Genomic DNA, 18,202 nt, shown 5'->3' on the forward strand with positions numbered 1-18,202 from the left:
TATATATATATATGTATATATATATATTATATATATAATATAATAAAATGACTAATTGACAGAAATCGTTTATTTTATCCAAATTCTATGACCATCTGAATACCATGGCTTATAACAGTGCTGCTTTACATTTTTTAGAGAGGGGTTGACACTTGTACAGCATAATTATAATGTGATTCTTTTTTTTCCAGCTTAGCATGATTAGTTGGTTGGGAATTTATTCCCCTGCAACACAGTATTGTCTTGGTAGCTGCCTGAGACATCTTTCCTGAAAAAAAGGCTGCAGCTTCTTGGAATTTGAACACAACGATGCTAATTCCTCCAATGTTTTGTGAAGCGTTGTGCATTTGATTTGTATGACTATGGCATGTACAGACAATGTCATGGTTTCATGTCGTTTTAACTCAGATGTTATCGGACGCCAGCTCTTCCGCTTCCCTCAGGGGTTCTAAGAAAATCTACTGATGAGACACCGAGAGAGGTCTGACCCAGCAGCCTCTGGGGGGAGGGAAAAAGAGGCAAAGGAGAAACAGAGGAAAAGAGGAGGAAGAGAGGAGCCATGGAGATAACTTGGCAGGAGACAGGAGTAGGAATCTGTAAAGAAGAAGGAGACAGAGAGCAACGGCAGAGACAAATTAGGGCAGAAAATGGAAGAAAAAAGAAGCTTGTTTCTAGTGACAATGGGAACCTTCTACAACATAACACACGTTATTGAGCAGTTGTGTGTGTATGTGTGATGTGACTTGCATGGCACTTGGCCACCAAAAAGCTAAGCCTAAAATTCAGAATTGAATATATATATATATATATATATAAAATGACTAATTGACAGAAATCGTTTATTTATCCCAAATTCTATGACCATCTGAATACCATGGCTTATAACAGTGCTGCTTTACATTTTCTTAGAGAGCGGGTTGACACTTGTACAGCATAATTATAATGTGATTCTTTTTTTTCCAGCTTAGCATGATTAGTTGGTTGGGAATTTTATCCCCTGCAACACAGTATTGTCTTGGTAGCTGCCTGAGACATCTTTCCTTGAAAGAAAAGGCTGCAGCTTCTTGGAATTTGAACACAACGATGCTAATTCCTCCAATGTTTTTGAAGCGTTGTGCATATTTGATGTACATGCCATGGATCAGACAATGTCATGGTTTCATGTCTTTAACTCAGATGTTATCGGACGCCAGCTCTTCCGCTTCCCTCAGGGGTTCTAAGAAATCTACTGATGAGACCACGAGAGAGGTCTGACCCACAGCAGCCCTCTGGGGGGAGGGAAAAAGAGGCAAAAGGAGAAACAGAGGAAAAGAGGAGGAAGAGAGGAGCCATGGGAGATAACTTGGCAGGCAGACAGGAGTAGGAATCTGTAAAAGAAGAAGGACAGAGAGCAACGGAAGAGACAAATTAGGGCAGAAAATGGAAGAAAAAGAAAGCTTGTTTCTAGTGACAATGGGGACCTTCTACAACATAACACACGTTATTGAGCAGTTAGTGTGTGTATGTGTGATGTGACTTGCATGGCACTTGGCCACCCAAACAGCTAAGCCTAAAATCTCAGACTTAAACACACAGACACAAGGCATACAAAAGTTCTTGCGTGTGTGTGCATGCGTTTGTGCAAGTGTTTGGTGGGGGGCACACATGCGTGCCTGTGTGTGTGTGTGTGTGTGTGTGTGTGTGTTTTTTTTTTTTTTTTTTTTTTTTTTTTTGCAGAGCAGCAATAATTAGAGACTGTGTGTATTTGCACGTGTTTACCCCAATGAGCCCCTGTTCTTGTTGTTGGAAGAATGTTGATTATAGGCCTGATTTAGCTGCAGCAGTATGAGGATGTCGCTTAAAACGTGTGCGATAGTAGGTTCTGTAGTTGGTGTGTGTGTGTGTGGGTGGGTGGGGTATACGATGCGGGATGAGGTCAAGAGTTGTCAAAAGTTGTCCAATCACATTTGAGAAAAGAAACACACCCTGAATATTTTCTTTTTAGTCACAAGAAGTGTCTCCAGGTTTACATACATATAGAGCTGCAATGGTAAATCAGTCAATAGATTAGCCAATGAAATTACATCATCCTCTATTATGAAAGTGGATTAATTGTTTCAGTCATCTTTTCAAGTAAGACAAAACAAGCAAACTAAAGACAGCACTGTGGGCTCTAAGAAATTGTGAAAAATCTTTTTTCATTTTTTAAATATTTCTTAGACCAAACAGTGAATCAGTTAACTGCAGTAATATTTGTTAGTTGAAGCTCGGCATACGTACACTTAGGCCTACATGAAATAGCTTGTTGTGTGTTTGTTCCTCTGTGTGTGTTTAGTGGAAACAGGAGTCATGTCTAAGTTGAAGTGAAAGTAGGAACACGTTCTCATGCAAAAATACAAAATTTGCACAATGTCACTTCAGGTTATTCCAAACATGCACACAGTTTGCTATCACTGCAGAAATAAAATACCCCCAAAAGAGGATTCTTGGGTGATTTTGGTGTGTCAGGAAGAGGTATTTTGCAAGTGCTAACCCTGGAACTCAATTGGCTCTTCATGAGTCCCAATGTGGAAAAGTTTATAACTCCTGAATTAGCCTTCCAGGAAGTCAGATGCCTGCAGATGATTCACAGCCGATCAGAGTTACTGAAGGAGTCAATTATATCTCACCGCCCCCACCCGAACAACCCCACACACAGTTATGCACACACACACACGCAAACATAATATACAGTATTGCACATCTTAAATACTATCATGCGTCCCACAATTCACAATGATTCAGAAACACATCACGAGTAGTCATGACTCATTCATAAAGTGCTTGTGGAGTTCAGACAGAGCTGTCTGTCGTACTCTCCCAGGCTGGAACATTTGAGTCTTGAATGCTTGAATTGGCTGAATTGTGTTGACTTGACTCGACCGAGTTGTGAATGATGGATTGTTGTTTTCAGCTTTTCAGAAACTAAGCCTGTGCTTAAGGGTTCTAGTAGTAACTTGAGTTCAGCTTTTCGTGGTTTTGTAGCTGAGACACATACTTAAACTGTTTAGTTATTCAGTGTATGCATATTTAATGTTGTGTAACATGCACTGTCGGCCAGTGTTTATTTTGCCAAGTGTGTGTGCAGGAAAAAGTTTCTGTGTATGTATTCAGTTTTTGTTTTGTTTTTTTCATTTTAACAGCATGCACAGTACATTGAACAGAAAACTTTGTAATGGATATTTTTCACTATTTCTTCACGTTTTGACCTGATCATTAGTCATGTCTTTTTATAATCATGTTGTGATTCACATTCTCACAGCTGAATGGATGATACATTTAATTTTAGATCCTGAAAACTTCTTAGTTCATTTAACTTTTTTTTTTTTTTTTTTCAGATTTTAGGTATTTGTTCAGATTAAACACTAATAAACCATTTAACCAAATGAGATAAACATATGTAACCTTTTTACTTGCAATTCTGAATACTTGCGTACAGATAGTACCATATTATTATTGAGCACTACAGTAATGATCGCAATACAGATTTTGTCCATATCACCCACAGCGCTCGGCACACTACATCAGTTTTTAGACATGGTAGCAGAATGTAATGAATGAACAACACACAGAAAAAAAGCATTAAATAACAGGTTAGGATTCCTGCTCATTTATGAAGTTGTGACATTTGACTGAGATTGGAATATAGAAATTCGCTCAGCCTGATTTTTCCCAGCCCCGATTGAAATGGTATGTTTGTTTGCTCGAACCTCTAATATAGATCTCATTGTGCATTGTAGTTTGTCAGCTGCAGTGCGAGGCCTGCAGTGTTTGTGATGCCTGACAGTCACCGCTGACCTCATTCCCCTGTAGTCTCAGCTCCCCACACATCGCATCTATGCAGCCAAAGTCAAAACAGAGTCACCTCTCTTTTCATTTTTTGCCTGTCATTATGTCTCTGTGAGCCCTGTATTTTAGTATTTCCTTGACATGCTAGGGTCTGTCTTTGCAGGATAATGATAGACTGCAGGCTGTGCAAAGACATTTTCTATTAGTCGTTGGTAGAATGCCGGACAGCTGGAAGGATGCTTGTTAGTGAGAATTTTACTAGGTTATTGGGACCCAGTGGATACATAGGATGTTTTCCATTGGATTTTGTGTCTCACTTTTGATACTCATAATCCTTTCTATAGCTGTGCAATTTCCTTCTTATCGTCACAGATCCAGCCCTTCAGTTTTGCTACTTTCCCAACCTACCTCCCTCTCTCTGTTCCCAGACCACAGGAAATAGCCAGAAAGCGGCAGGGCTTTATTTCTGTGCGTCTTAAGAATAGCAGCATTGTGTTGTGCTGGAGCCTGCATTGTTGTGGGAATGTAGGGCCGAGTGGGAGAACACTCTAACCGAAACAAAAACCCTATACTACCGGTCAAAATCTTTACAGTTCTTATTGAAATTTCAGAAGTTCAAGTCCAGTGAGTAACCTTTCTAAAAACCTTTTGGGGAAAAAAGCTCAACAAAAACAAAACAAATAATCATGTAAATTTCGTAGAAAACAGGCCTTTTTTTTCAGAGATTAAGAAATTGGTTAATTTACATCTTTCCTGCAGCAATAAATGAAGCCTTGAAAGTTAATGCAAATGATTCCTACAGGTTCCCTAGCTTGTGTTGTACAAAGGCAGTGTTGGAACAATGTCTTCTTGAGTTTACAGCTGGTACTGCCTCATATTTTCTTTGTTTGTTGAAAACAAAATGTTGACGTAGTATATGTGTTTCCTAAAGCCACTTTGAATAAGAGCTTCTGCTACACTAAATGCCAAACGTAGAGGATTAAAGGTTGTTCTTGCCCAATAGCTTTGTTTATGTAATGTGGATATATCAGTATTTTCTCATTTTTATATCACGTGTTACAATGTATCTCTCTAATTCGTCTTATGAAACAACGATGCTGAGTATTTTCACTTTTAGAAGAGGCTTTACACAAAAAATTTCCATGACTTTGTAATAAAAAAAACAAACATTTTATCTTCTTTTATCTATATTTGAAATAGACTGGCTGTGTTTAGCTGCGATGTAGCTGCAGGCTCCTCCTCTCCTGTTTTACCCTGAATCAGCTGATCCTTTCCTCAGGTTATGGGAAGTTAAGGCCAAGGTTATCTCATGTTTCAGCCCTACTTCCTCCTTTACAATATGTTCTTCAATTATGTAAGCTGTGTACGTCTTGCTTTCTGCTCTGTTTATTATCAAAGCTCTTTCACATCTCACTTCACACAAACAGGAACACTGCGACTCAGTCGATCCCATCCCTGCAACTGCAAATCTTTGTTCATGCAGCTGATCAATCAGGCAGCATATAAAAAAAAAAAAAAACACTTTTAGATGCACATTGCAGCTTGTTGCACCCAGGTATATAACACGAAGTGAAAGGGATGAATAAAGGTCACACAGTGTCAGTTCATGTTAACTGGTGTGTTGGCTAACAGTGGAGCAGGCTGTAATGATTACTTGATCAATGGGTCTATTGACAGGAAATGAATCTGTAACTATTTTGGTAATTCATCATCGTAGTCATCGTAGCAATAAGTGGCTCGAGCAGTTCGTATGGCAGGATTTAATGCTCTTCTTTGTCATTCACAATAGTAAATTGAATATCTTTGTTGTGGGCTGTTGGTCAGAGAAATCTTAGGCAGATTTTTGTTAGCTTTAGCCTTCCCCCCTCTGTTTTCAGTCCTTATGCTAAACTAAGCTGACAGGCTGTGAGAAAGCAAACATATATATATATTTAAATCTTTACAGCCAATTATGTTATTTTATCATAAATAAATAAGTATGCATAATAAATATACTGTTGTCACAAACTCATCTACTAAGAAATTAGTCATTTGAATAACCTTTTAATTATCAGTCTTCAGTATCACCTGTCTTCTCCCTGTCGATATTTTCAGCGTACAAGAAGAACTGTTTGATAGACTGTATATAATGATGTTATCTTTTAAACTGTAGCTGTCAGCACAAACAAGATTTTGTTACATTCACAGACTATTTTAAGTAACAGCTGTTGTACTTGGAGTTTGATATTCTCTTTCCACCCTTGACGTAAAGGTTGTGTGTGTGTGTGTGTGTGTGTGTGTGTGTACAATATCTTTGCATGTATGTGCTGGTCGCTGCTTGCCAGGGCAGGGCAGGGCTTCCTGTTGCTGTGATTGCTGCCCAGGCAGAGCAGGGATCCTCTGGTCTATGTTCCTCTGCCACCTGGAACTTCACCCACAAACCTGGCGCCATGTCCTCTCCTCTCGCCTTTCTCCCGCTCTGTTTCTCTCACTTCCTGCCTGCCCTCTCATTATCCCCTCATCCCTCTTTCTCTCTGTCCTTCTGACTCTTGTTTTATGTCTCCTCCTCTTCCTTTTTTTTTTTTGTTTGATTCCCTCACTCCTTTCTGCTTTCTCTCTCTCTCTCTCTTTTTAATAACCCTCCCACCCCCCACGCTCACACAATCACTTATTCTCTCCCGGCTTTGAAAATTTATGCCTAGCTCTGTGATTCATTCTGTGATTCAGAGAATTAAAATTCAAAGGTGGTAACAAAATCTGTTTTTCATCCCAGACCTTGTGATGCACATGTTGCCACATTTTTTTTTCTAATTTATTTTTTCCACTCCAGTTTTTACGGGAAAAACTGAAGTGTTTGATGTCTGAGAGAGCCTTGATGCCATGCAGATTAATTGAGTCGTAAGCAGTAGATTGGATCCGGCTGATCTCGGTAATAAGGCCGGGGCTATATAAAGGTCAGAAGGATGTGGCTTGCTGTAAATTGCATTTTATGTAATGAGTATGACAATTAGGAGAACATCCTATTTCTATAGTAATGAACAACCAAACGGCGCATGGAGGTGTACATGTGAACACATTCTCCGACGAGTTGCTCACACATGTCTATGTCTTTGTGTGTGCTAGAACAAGAGAAGTGCTCAACTTGTCAGCTAACAGTGAGATGTGCATGCTTGCTGTAAGTATGACTGTAACAACATGGAGGTAGTGTCTGTGACGTCATGCATAGTTTTCTGCAAGGGACACTTGTAGGACTGGAGGTTGTGTTTACTGCTAGCTGACATCATGTTAGTTGATGTGAGAAAACACAAATTTGAGCACAGGAGCAGAAGGATAGCAGTGTGATTATTTCCAATGTTAATTTGACAATGATTTTCTCACTTAATCAATAAATCATTTGGTCTATAAAACATCAGATAGTGAGAAAAATACACACCACAACGTCCTGGAGTGCATCAGAGCTGTAGGTAATCATTCTTTTCATTACTGATCAATCTGCTGATAGGTTTCTCGAGGGGCCCCAAAATTACATTTTCTAATGGATTTTTTTGTCTGACAGCCTAAAATCCAGAGATTAAGTTTACTATAATGTAAAACGGGGGATGAGAAGAAAAATAAGTAAAATCTCACATTGGAGAAGCTACCATCGTCAAATGTGTGGCATTTCAGCCAAAAAATGACTTTAATGATTGATAATCAAAGTAGTTGCTGATTAGTTAGTCAATGGACACATCACTTAGTTGACTAATTATTTCTACCACCAGGTCAATATTTATACACACACTCACCTAAACCCCTTAAAACGCAACATCATCTTTAATAGATTGATAACTGTGAAAATGATAAGGACGAAATCATAAATTGGGGTGTTTTCCATATATTTCCTCCCAGTCAGATTTTAACAACCAGACATCTAGTGGTCATTAGAAGTACTGCATCTAGGACACTTTGGCACTGGCCGTAGCATGCAGCCATGGTGGTTGTTGCCTTCTATGATTACATGACCTGAAAGCTCAGAGACCTCTTTTGTGCCTATGTGTGTGTGTCCATTGCATCAAGCAAGAGCTGTCCCCAACTGGGGACAACAGGGAGCAAACAGTGGTGTGTGAGAGCTGATACCAAGCTCTTGAGATATAAATAGGGCCTCCCTACAACAGGGTTTCCACCAGCAGAACTGATAATTCTCTGTGTTGTATAAGCTTCAGTCTTTGTGTGTCTTTGTAGATTTTAATTTGTTGGTTGTGTGCAAAAATGAATGCCATCTCTCCTACGTTTTTTTTTTTTTTTTTTGAAATCTTAAAGATGTAATGATAATGTTTGTGTTTTAGCATTATGGTCCGAGACTTACTGAGGGCAATGCTGGTTTCAGGCATACTGAAACTAGGCATACTCCTAACTCCATTTCCAGGTGGTGTCTCGGCATTTAGCGAGAATGACATACCACAGCATCACACCTTCATCCCGTTCAATGTTATGTTGTGTTACAAATCAACTCTGTGAGCTGACACAAGTCATGAGGTTTACTCATGCTCACCAGATCAATTCATGTGTGTCTTTTCACGCATCCTGTTTCCTTCCTGCTTGATTAAAAACTGTTGTAGGCTGTCCCAACTAAAAAGGGAGTTTAGTTCTGGTGTCGGGAGCACCAAAGTTATGAGGGAAGGTAAGATGTTGTGCTACTCACTTTTATTGTCTTTGATCCTAATTTGGTATCGGGCTGATATCTTGTTCACTTTTCAACACATTTAGATCTTGAAATTGATTCTTTAAACTAAACAACTCACATCACAGTTATACTAAGATTTTGAAGTGACTGAGTTGCACAGAAGACAACCTCCCGAACAGTGCATCAGGGTAATTATTTCAATTATTGATTTATCTGATCAGTTCCTTGACTAATCATTAGATAATTGTGTAAAAATTTCGGCTAATTTACACAAATACATTCAATTTACTAAGAGTAGACATAGAAAAGCAACAAATCATCACATTTGAGAAGCCGATCGAAGTAGTTTGACTTATGGTTCCTTATTTGGTAGACTGCACAGTGCATGTCAGTGGTTCAGATGAAGAGACTGCTATATTTCTCTGAATGTCAGTCAGTCACAAGCTGCTTTCCTGGCAGACTATTTTTTCCAGCACCTGTCTGACACGTGCATCTGCCCAATAAAGGCAACTGTTGTAGATGTCGCTCTCTGTTACTGACTGCTATTTTAAACAATGGCGATTGAGCTTCAGCATTACAGTCATAGTCATAGGTGAAGCATGCAAACAGCAGCACTTGTTTGGTTAAACTATTTTTGTTTTCTTGTCAGAAAATCTGCGACTGATGTCGACATCAGCCACAGTTGCTCAGGACAGCAGTTTCTCAGGCTGCTTGTGGTGTTGACGCTGCAGGAAAAAGCTGTGCCAGATTTCTGTAAAGCACATGAGAGAGACGAAGAAAGCAATCAGTGTGCCTGTGCGTGCGTGTGTGTGCGTGCGCGCATGTGCGTATGTCACAGTGAAGAATGTAGGCATTGTAGGGGAAGATGAGGACGAGGAGGGAGTGATGAGTAAGGTGAGGAAGAAAGAAAGAAAGAAAGAAAGGAGGGAGTGCAGGAACTTTGACTCTATTGTGCAGGAAAGTTTTCCATTTGAAATGTCGTGTGTTTGAATTGGCCTCTTTCTTTTGTGTCATCCCCCGCTGAATGCTGTCTAGCAAAACAATAATACGATAACAAAGCACCACGTTGAGGTTAGAGATTCTGGATAAGAACAGAGAAGGGAGACACCAAACTGTATTAGCCTTTTTGTTTTCCTTCACAACTGGACTGTGGCTCTGTTAGGCCCTTAGTCAAGGTAACAGTAAAGGAAGCATGAACCCAAACACATCTGGAGATCCTCACACCAGTGGACAGTGAGGATGAAAAGAAAGGGAAAACCATGGGAACAGAGACGGCCGAGCCCCCAGAGGGATACATTGAGAGGAAGTGTATGTCTGTATGTGTGTGCGTGTCGCGTGTGTGTGTGCGTGCGTGCGTGAGTGTGTGTGTGTGTGTGTGTGTGTTCTGTAGTCAGTCAGTGCTGAGTCATCGCTGGGCTGGCCAGGCAGATAGAAACAGGCTTCTGGGGGGGCCAGCTGCAGGGGCACAAGGGGGCATGCACTGAGCATGCTCTGCAAAGTACAGGAAGGGAATTAGTTGTTGTGACAGGACACATCCAGGAACTTTAGTGACGCAATATTTCACGATGCCAAGTTTTCACTCCCTCATTGACGTATGCGTCCCCTGGTATGTTTGACGATACAAAAATTGCAGCAGGCTCGTTGCATGACACAGTCTCAAGAACTCACAGCTTTTCTTCTCCGAATGTCGTCGTTTAGGACACGGAGAGGGAGAGAGATGTTAGCCGACAGATAACGAGACATGTTGCTCCATGTTTGGCCCGACCACAGCACCCCCCCCCCCTTATTTCTTGTGGTTTTCTGTGATCTGTTGGACCACAGTCTGTGACTCCCCCCACACCAACCCACACACACCCGTATGCACATACATCATACTCATACTTCCTGTATTTTGAATAGACCCTTCTCTGCAGCACTGGAGGAAGATGGTATGTACTGTAGGCACATGTTGTAGTTTGAGAATGACAAACCCTTGTTAATACTCCTGAAGATGAAGTCTTACGGTGAGTGTATTCAGCTGTTGTTCAGCTTGCTCATTTATGGGAAGCATGTGCACAATAGTGTATAGAAATGAGCTGCAGTTGTTAGGTGTAATGCATGTTTTTATCTTTTGATGTCTGTTGTCAATGTTTTCCTGTCTGTAAGTGTTTCATGGTGAGATATTCTACCTGTGTCCTATGCTTTTCTCCAAATACCATTATCAACCATTATCATCCTATGCAACAAATGTAACTGCAGAATCCTGCAGAATCATGTCAAAGTTTACAATCAGACAAAGTTATTCTATGTCCCTATATCTCATGATTGGCACATATAAAGGTCAGTGTTTTGCTGCACAGTAGTGTGAAAATCTCACATCTCTGTGGCTGATTTTACAACATTGTATCATCCACAGGCTGTCTGCGTAAACCAAGAAGCTTCACTCTTGCATCAGCTAAGGCCTGATGAGGTTCTTTAGAAATGTGTCTCTCCCACTACTAATCTTCTTTAACCAAGGGGGGACTGTATTTGTGGGTCAGCGGTGTGTGTGTATATACACACCAAGGAATGGCATAAGGGTGTCTGAAAAGATGAAGCACAGGGTTTGGCTCTTACTGAATACTTAGGAATGCATCCTGTTTCCTCTCTTCTGTGGAACTAATGTGGTTCACTCTTAAAACCACTCACTCATCCGTCTAATTACAAAAGAAGCGAGGAGCTAACCAAGGTGGATGGTTAAGAGGATGTGCACTGTTGAAGTACAGAACTGTCTTTCTGCACAGGATGATGATGGGAAACACTACATTTTGATAAATGTTTGACTCTTCTAAATTCATAATTCTGTCCATGTTTGAACAAAGAAAGACAAGCCTACTGAGATGAAACTAACCAGAATACAGTGTATCAGTGTGTAGCCACAGGAGCAGGGAAGTGAAACAAAGCACAGAACAGAGAATAACAAATAGCTGAGACAAACTATTGGAGGCCAAGCTGCCCAAGGTTTATTGTGCACCACCACCTCAATGTATCCAAGGAAAATCTGCTTCAAAAAAATCGGAGAAAAATGCAAGTGCGTGCAGTACAATGACATATTGTAAATAATCATCAAACCCCATTTGTAAGCAGTTATTCCCTTCACTAGTGAGAAATTTAGCGGAGCAGCAGTGCGTTTTTCTCTCAGAGGTAAACAAGCCTGGTCTATCATTATCTGCTGAAAGAGACAAATTGATTGAATAAATAGGGTGCAGAGTCCATGTAATGGTCCTGACATAATGAAGTCTTCATTTTGGGGTTTGAGAAGGAAAAAAAAAAAAAAAAGCAGAAGGAATATCGAAACAGGTCACATGTAAACACACAAACACACAGATGGCCGAGCAGGCAGTGTGGCTGATTGAGAAATTTTCTAACCGTACTTCCTCTGCCAGGGCCTCATTCAGTGACTGTCCGAATGACTTATTACTGTTTTCATTCATTTCAAATACTTGTGTCCATATCGGTGCAATTTGGAACTGATTTAGTCATCTTTACTGATGCCACTCCACCTCCCTCTCCTCATTTTCTCTCTTTATTTTATTCACCTCGACTGATTTCCTAAGTCTATAGGTACTCAGAGTGTTTACGCTCTTGATTCAGTTTTTTTTTACCAAATTGAATGGTTACACATTGTCCTTTGAGTGAACTGTGGCAGTCCTTATCTATTAAGATACTCTATGACTGGTTGATTGCCAGAGATTCTTTGCAGGCCCATGTAATCCAATTTGGGCCGTTTAAGATTGAGTGCAGATAAAATCAGACTTTTGGCTGTTCTTTCTCAATGTTTGAACCGTTTCAAACTTTCAAATATTTCAAAGAAATGCTCTGACTATTTTGCCAGTTCCATCTTTAGTGCTCCAGTTCTTGCTCAACACTCTGCATTATCTTGATTTGCCTCTAATTACATTTCCATATCTCTCCTTTGTTTGTCCCTCAATCATCTCCTCTCTTTTCTTCAAATCGACTCCTTTACCCCCACCTCCTCTACAACCATCCATTTCTCTTTCCCTCTTTCTTTTTCTCTTTCTTTTCAACTTCTTTGTCTCGCAGCAGTGATTCTCAGCCGGTCTGGTTACTGCAATGAATGGTAACACTATCCATCCAGCCAACACCACCACAACAGCAGGAGGAGGCCCTGGCGTGGCAGTGCCCCCGAGAGGCTGGAGGGAGTTCTGCGAGCTGCACGCCATCGCCACAGCCCGGCAGCTGGCTGGACACTACCAGAGCTTCGCCCGAGAGTGGCCACAACATGACGTGCTCCCACCAGAGACCTTTTCCAAGCAGTTCACCGACCTCTTCCAGAAGCACTTCTGCTGCGAGGTCGACAAAGATGGCACTCCGCTCAGCCAGAACACATGCTCTACCGCCACCGGTAGTGCTTCCTCCACATCTCCAGTGGCCCGTCCCATTCCAACACAGGCTGTGACTGGTCGATCACGGATCAAGTCTTTGTCTGGGGCGCAAGACTATCGGGAGGCGGGCCGGCCAAGTGGAGGAGCTGCTCTGTTTGCTTTGGCGCCACCAAAAGTGGAGCAGGTGGTCGTGAGCCGGGAACAGGAGCAGCCGCTGCGATGTGCTTCGGGAAACTCCTTATCGGGAAATCCGGTTGTGCTCAGAGGGTCGACTCGCAGCATCGGCAGCGGGTCACTGCTGCTTCACAGCCATAGCAATGAGGAGATCTCTGGCGCAGATCGTCGTCAGGTATCTGAACGGTACTCATCTGACTCCTCAGCCTCCAACCCTGGCCACGCTGACGTCACCCACTTCTCTGTCAGTCAAATCCAGAAGACCGTAAGAAGGATTTTCAAGAAACAGCCCCTCCCCAGCCCCCCCTCATCCCAGGACCTGTCTCCTAGCAGCCCTAACCCCACCAACAACAACAACAATCCCCAAAATAATGGTGACAGAGTGGGTGGGATTTCCTCCACAAATGAGGACGTGTCATCATCCTCCTCTTCCTCCCACTCATCCTCTTGTCTGAACTCTGAGGGCAACCCCCCAGGCGCTTCAAATTGGTCTGTGGCTGCAGTAGCCTCTCACTTCCTGGATCGTTTACGTTGGTTCCACAGCAGAAGCATGAGGCAGAGGAGGTCAGAGGTGAGCGGCTGCTGTAAGGAGGGCCAACTGAGGTACTTACTGGTGGATGACACTATCTCAGACTCTCAGCCCCGCTGGCAACGCTGCCGCCTGCTGGTCAGGAGGATCAGGGACATTCAAGGAGGAGGAGGAGGAGGAGGAAGTGGAGGAGGTGGAAGAGGTGGAAGAGGAGGAGGGGAGAGGTACCAGTTGGAGCTCTATGATCCGCCAAAGGTAGAAACACATGCTCATATACACATTTCATATCAGTTATATTCATGATTTTTTTCACTCTGACAATCCAGCACATTCACTCGTGTTCCTTTTTGGATATTTATTTTAATTGAGGGTTTAACTGAGAGAAGTAATTGCCACTCCAAACAGAATGTGATAACTTGTTGATTGATGTCTAAAAGGGCTCAGGGTAGGTTACAGAGAGGGAGATGGCTATCTTTTGGTGTTAAAGCCTATGTCTGCAGTGTTTTAGGATAATAGCTCAAGCTATAGATTGTCATTGATCCAGAAAGCACACTGCACTTATGTCACATAATCACTGTCTGGCACTTTTCCGTTACTGTTGTTCTTGGTACAGCAGATGCTTGCTTTCAGATGACTGTGTTTCACAGGATTGTGTCTGCAGTTCTTGCAACTTTTGAGGTTCTTCTCAGAACTTTGCACAGCACTGAAACGTGTAACAGCTGGCAGGTTCCTCACCTCGTGTTTCATATCTGTAGTTTCTGTAGATCTGTTGTTGTTCATCAATAAGATGGAAACCCGCAGAAGCCTTTAAAGGGTTGCTTGATGTCAATTTGCCAGACTGTGTCACAAGCAAGTATTCAAAAAACCTGTGTACACGCCCTGGTCCATATCACTAAAACGTTAAGTAATTACAAATCCTGTCAATTTTTACAATGTTATTTGTTTTTAGACAAAGTCCGAGAAGAATGAATGAAGCCAATTAATTTGAAAAACAGGAATGTTTGACTAATTAAACCACAATGAAAGATCCATCTTTACAAACCCCTTTCCAACAAAAGTCAGTACACCCTTCATTAGTGAGATTGCATTCTTTTATTTTTGTAATATTTTGTATGTCCACCTTTACGTTTGATGACAGATTTGATCCTCCTTGGCATGGACGATACCAGTCCTGCACAAATCTGTGGAGAGATGCTCTGCTATGATGATGATTCTTTTAAGCTTCTTCTTGCTGGAGGAGTTTGGTTGCTCTACCTTCTACTTTAAAATACTCCAAAGGTTTTCTATTGGATTCAGGTCAGGGGACATACGTGGCCAGGTCACAGTTTTCACTTTACAAACTCTGATTTTTTTGCGGTGTGTTTGGGATCATTGTCATGTTGGAAAATTCCTCCTTGAGACTGGGAGTTTACGTTTTATTCAGTGTTTGGGTAAACAAACTCATGCAGCCCTGTATCAGCATGCTCCCACCTCCGTGTTGGCAGTCACTGTGGTAGTCCTGGCCAGGTCTACAACAAACATGCTGGACCCCATCTGATCCAAACAAAATTATTTTGGTTCCATCTGACCAAACAATGTGATGCCATTATTAATCAGACTTCTTTTCATGTTCTTTGGCAAAGTTTAATCCTGTAGTTTTTTGCTGGTGTATGAGCATTGAGTTTCTTCTTGGACTCCATCCGTAGAGACTTCTTGCAGCAGTCTTCACACTTTGTGATCAGTCACTGAAACCCCAATCCCCTCAGATAATCTTTGTGCCAAGTCAGAAGCAATTTCTTTTCAATGCAAGTTTTTTGAAAATTAATTTGAATTGTGCATGGCATAATTTTTCGAGGTTGACCTCAGTCTCCTGTTATTGGTGGCGTAGCTCTGCCAGCTTTGTGAAATCTCGCAATCTGGTGTTTTACTTGTTCAGGCGACATCTTACCATGTGGAGCCATGTTTCATTAGACAGAACCGATGCTAAAAAATGAGGAATCTGTGGTGTTCACAGGTTCTTTTATAACCTTGTTCATGCAATTACATTTGATTGGAAATCACAGGTGTACTCAAATTTGTTGCAAGGAGCACAGGTAAACAGACCTTTGTTGCATAAGAGTTGTATTTTGGGGTCCGTATGTCTTGTTAATCATAGATAAGATCAATTTTAAATGATTAACTTATTGTGAAATGGTACAATTGTAGTGATATTGCACAGGGGTGTACTCAGTTTTGTTATATACTGTACATACTCTTAAATTAACACACATAAAAAACACAAACACACGCAGGCACAGCTGTTTTAGTCACAGCCCACACACACACACACACAACACACTCTCTCTCATCCTTTTCAAAACATCTCATTTCTCTGCCTGCATTTGTTTTGTTTTCATAAATGATATTTTGCAGCTTCTAAGAAGCTCCTTTTGTTGTACAGTTTGCCACATGACAAAACACGATAAAAGCTGTGATGACATTTAGCTTTGCCTCGGAAAACTGCGTGTTTTATTGGTGGTTCATCACATCTTTGCCTCCAGTGATTGATTTGATTTTTCAGCTGCAGCTACAATGTGTGCTGTGATGTTGAACATGCTTTGGTGGTAACCAAGCTGAAAGAAAAAAGGAGTGATATTACTGGTCAGAGCTTAGATTAATGAAAACTAATCAGACCATCACGTCTGTTCTTGTGTTGCACACAGAGTCACTGTTAAAACTCCACATCATTTGTTTCAGACTGATTAAATTTAAAGATTGTGTAAGAGATAGTTTGCCCTTTAGCCTACTTAAATAAGCTTGAAGAAATGTTACTGTTTGTGTTAGTAAATACAGATTTAATCTGTTTGTGCCTCACTGATTATTGTCACACATTTCTTTATATTACACTCATTTTCATGCATTAATGTAGCTCAACATTTGCCCAGTTTGACATTTCAATGCGAATTACCTCAAAGAATCTGCAACATTCACGTCTTCTTATAGTCTTTGGTGAGTAGATATGCCTCCTACACGGTTTCCTGTTTGTTTGGGGTTTGCTTCAGCCAGTCATAAGTTTTCTACTTATTATTTCATAATTAATACATCAACTCAACAGTCAGAAAATACAAAATTGTCACATTGATTTAAGTTTGTTTATCTGAGTGGCTTGCATTTTGAAGTTAGGAATAAGAGAGATCAGCTTGCTTTCCTCTGACTTTGCTTGACAGCTCATCACAGCACAGCAGGATGTCTTTTTTTTTTAATTTAATATGCATGCTTGGCTCCCCACATTAAACCTCATGGCATAAAACCCTGCAATATTTCCAGATGGGGCCAGCTGCAAGGCTGCATGTGCTTGCACACCCAGTCCCCCAAGATCCCCAAACCAGTAATCAGAGCGGCTCAGTTGACTGCTGTCTAGCCGACTAGCTGACTAGCTGCCGTCATCTATAAGGTCACTGGAAGCAACGTTCAGTCTCTTCAGGGTGTGTGCATGTGTGTATTCTGGCACAAACGGGAGTCAGTGAAAAAGATGTTGCATGCATGTGTGTGTCTGAGTGTGTATGTGCGCTTGCAGTGTTTTTATATTTAGCAGCCCTCAACTTTTCAGCCAGCTGCAGCCCTAACCATGTGCGTGAGGTAATTCAGTTGATGATGGAGCCAGAGCTGTGTGCGAGTGTGGGTGTGTGTATGTACACATGTATGCATGTTTGTTCAGAATGGGAAGGCATTGGCAGGATCTGGTTGGCTGATGGCAGTGTTGCTGTAGTTAGCCAACTGCATTGCTGCTCTGACTGCTCTCCCTCTCTCGTGTGTGTGTGTGTGTGTGTGTGTGTGTGTGTGTGTGCGTGCGTGCGCGTGTGTGTGTGTGTATGTGTCCGCGGTCTTGGCAGGGCAGAGTTAAGGCTCTGAAAATGGCCTTAAAAGGAAGGAGAGCGGCGAACTAGCATGCACACATTTTAGCCTAAACAAGAAAAAGCACATGCATTCAAAATAAGTCATTTAAATAAACAAAGCCTGAATATGTTGGGGTTGTTGTGTTATACGTTGTGTTGGTATAGTTTATTTTTTGTGGATGTAAGTTGGGGTTTCATATGTCTGTGGGCTCTTTCTTTAACTTTGCGTGTGTTGGTGTATGAGCATGCACGCCTGCATGCTGCACAAATATCTTGACTGCACAGAAAATAATAATCCATGGATGGTGCTTGTGTGTATTTTTATTTGCGTGTCTTTATGCGTGAGAAACAGCAGTAATATCAGTGAGCCCATTTAGCACAAGAGAGGAAGCTGCTGTGAAACTGATAATGTATTCGTGTGAGAAAGCTACATTCAAGGCACACTTGCTAGTTCCTCAGTGTAGGCCTGAAAACGCAATAAACCTAATCTGCTGTCAGATTTCATACAACACATTACATTATCATCGGCTATTTTTATCAGGCTGACTTAAAATATTTTTAAAAAAATGTTGAAGGCTGTGAAAGATGCAGCCCCCCTCTGGGCAAGTCTGTTTTCTCCTGTAATTGTAGTTAAAACTGAGGGCAGTTTCACTTCTGTATAATCTAAAGTGTTAGGCCATGTTAAGACTGAAAATAGAAGCACAATATTTAAAAAGCCCAGGCGGATGTATATATTCTATAAGTAAGGGTGTGGATATGAAATAAGATTGTTGACAAACAACTGCAAAGATGTCATTACAGTTTTGGTTTGAACTGAAAATATAAGGTTATA

The 18,202-nt window shown here is 41.3% G+C and overlaps 1 protein-coding gene across 1 annotated transcript in view; it reads left to right on the top strand.

Moving 5' to 3' along the window:
• sh2b3 (SH2B adaptor protein 3) overlaps positions 1-18,202 on the top strand; it is a 54,176-nt gene that overhangs the window by 3,007 nt on the left and 32,967 nt on the right. Inside the window, exons 2-3 of the mRNA XM_022757619.1 lie at positions 12,515-13,676; positions 13,719-13,771. Of these exons, the coding sequence (XP_022613340.1) occupies positions 12,542-13,676; positions 13,719-13,771 (1,188 nt within the window). The 5' untranslated portion in view covers positions 12,515-12,541. The remainder of the gene's footprint in view (positions 1-12,514; positions 13,677-13,718; positions 13,772-18,202) is intronic.

Source organism: Seriola dumerili, unplaced genomic scaffold (genome assembly GCF_002260705.1).
Source record: "Seriola dumerili isolate Sdu_G_001 unplaced genomic scaffold, Sdu_1.0 BDQW01000290.1, whole genome shotgun sequence".
Taxonomy (NCBI): Eukaryota; Metazoa; Chordata; class Actinopteri; order Carangiformes; family Carangidae; genus Seriola; species Seriola dumerili.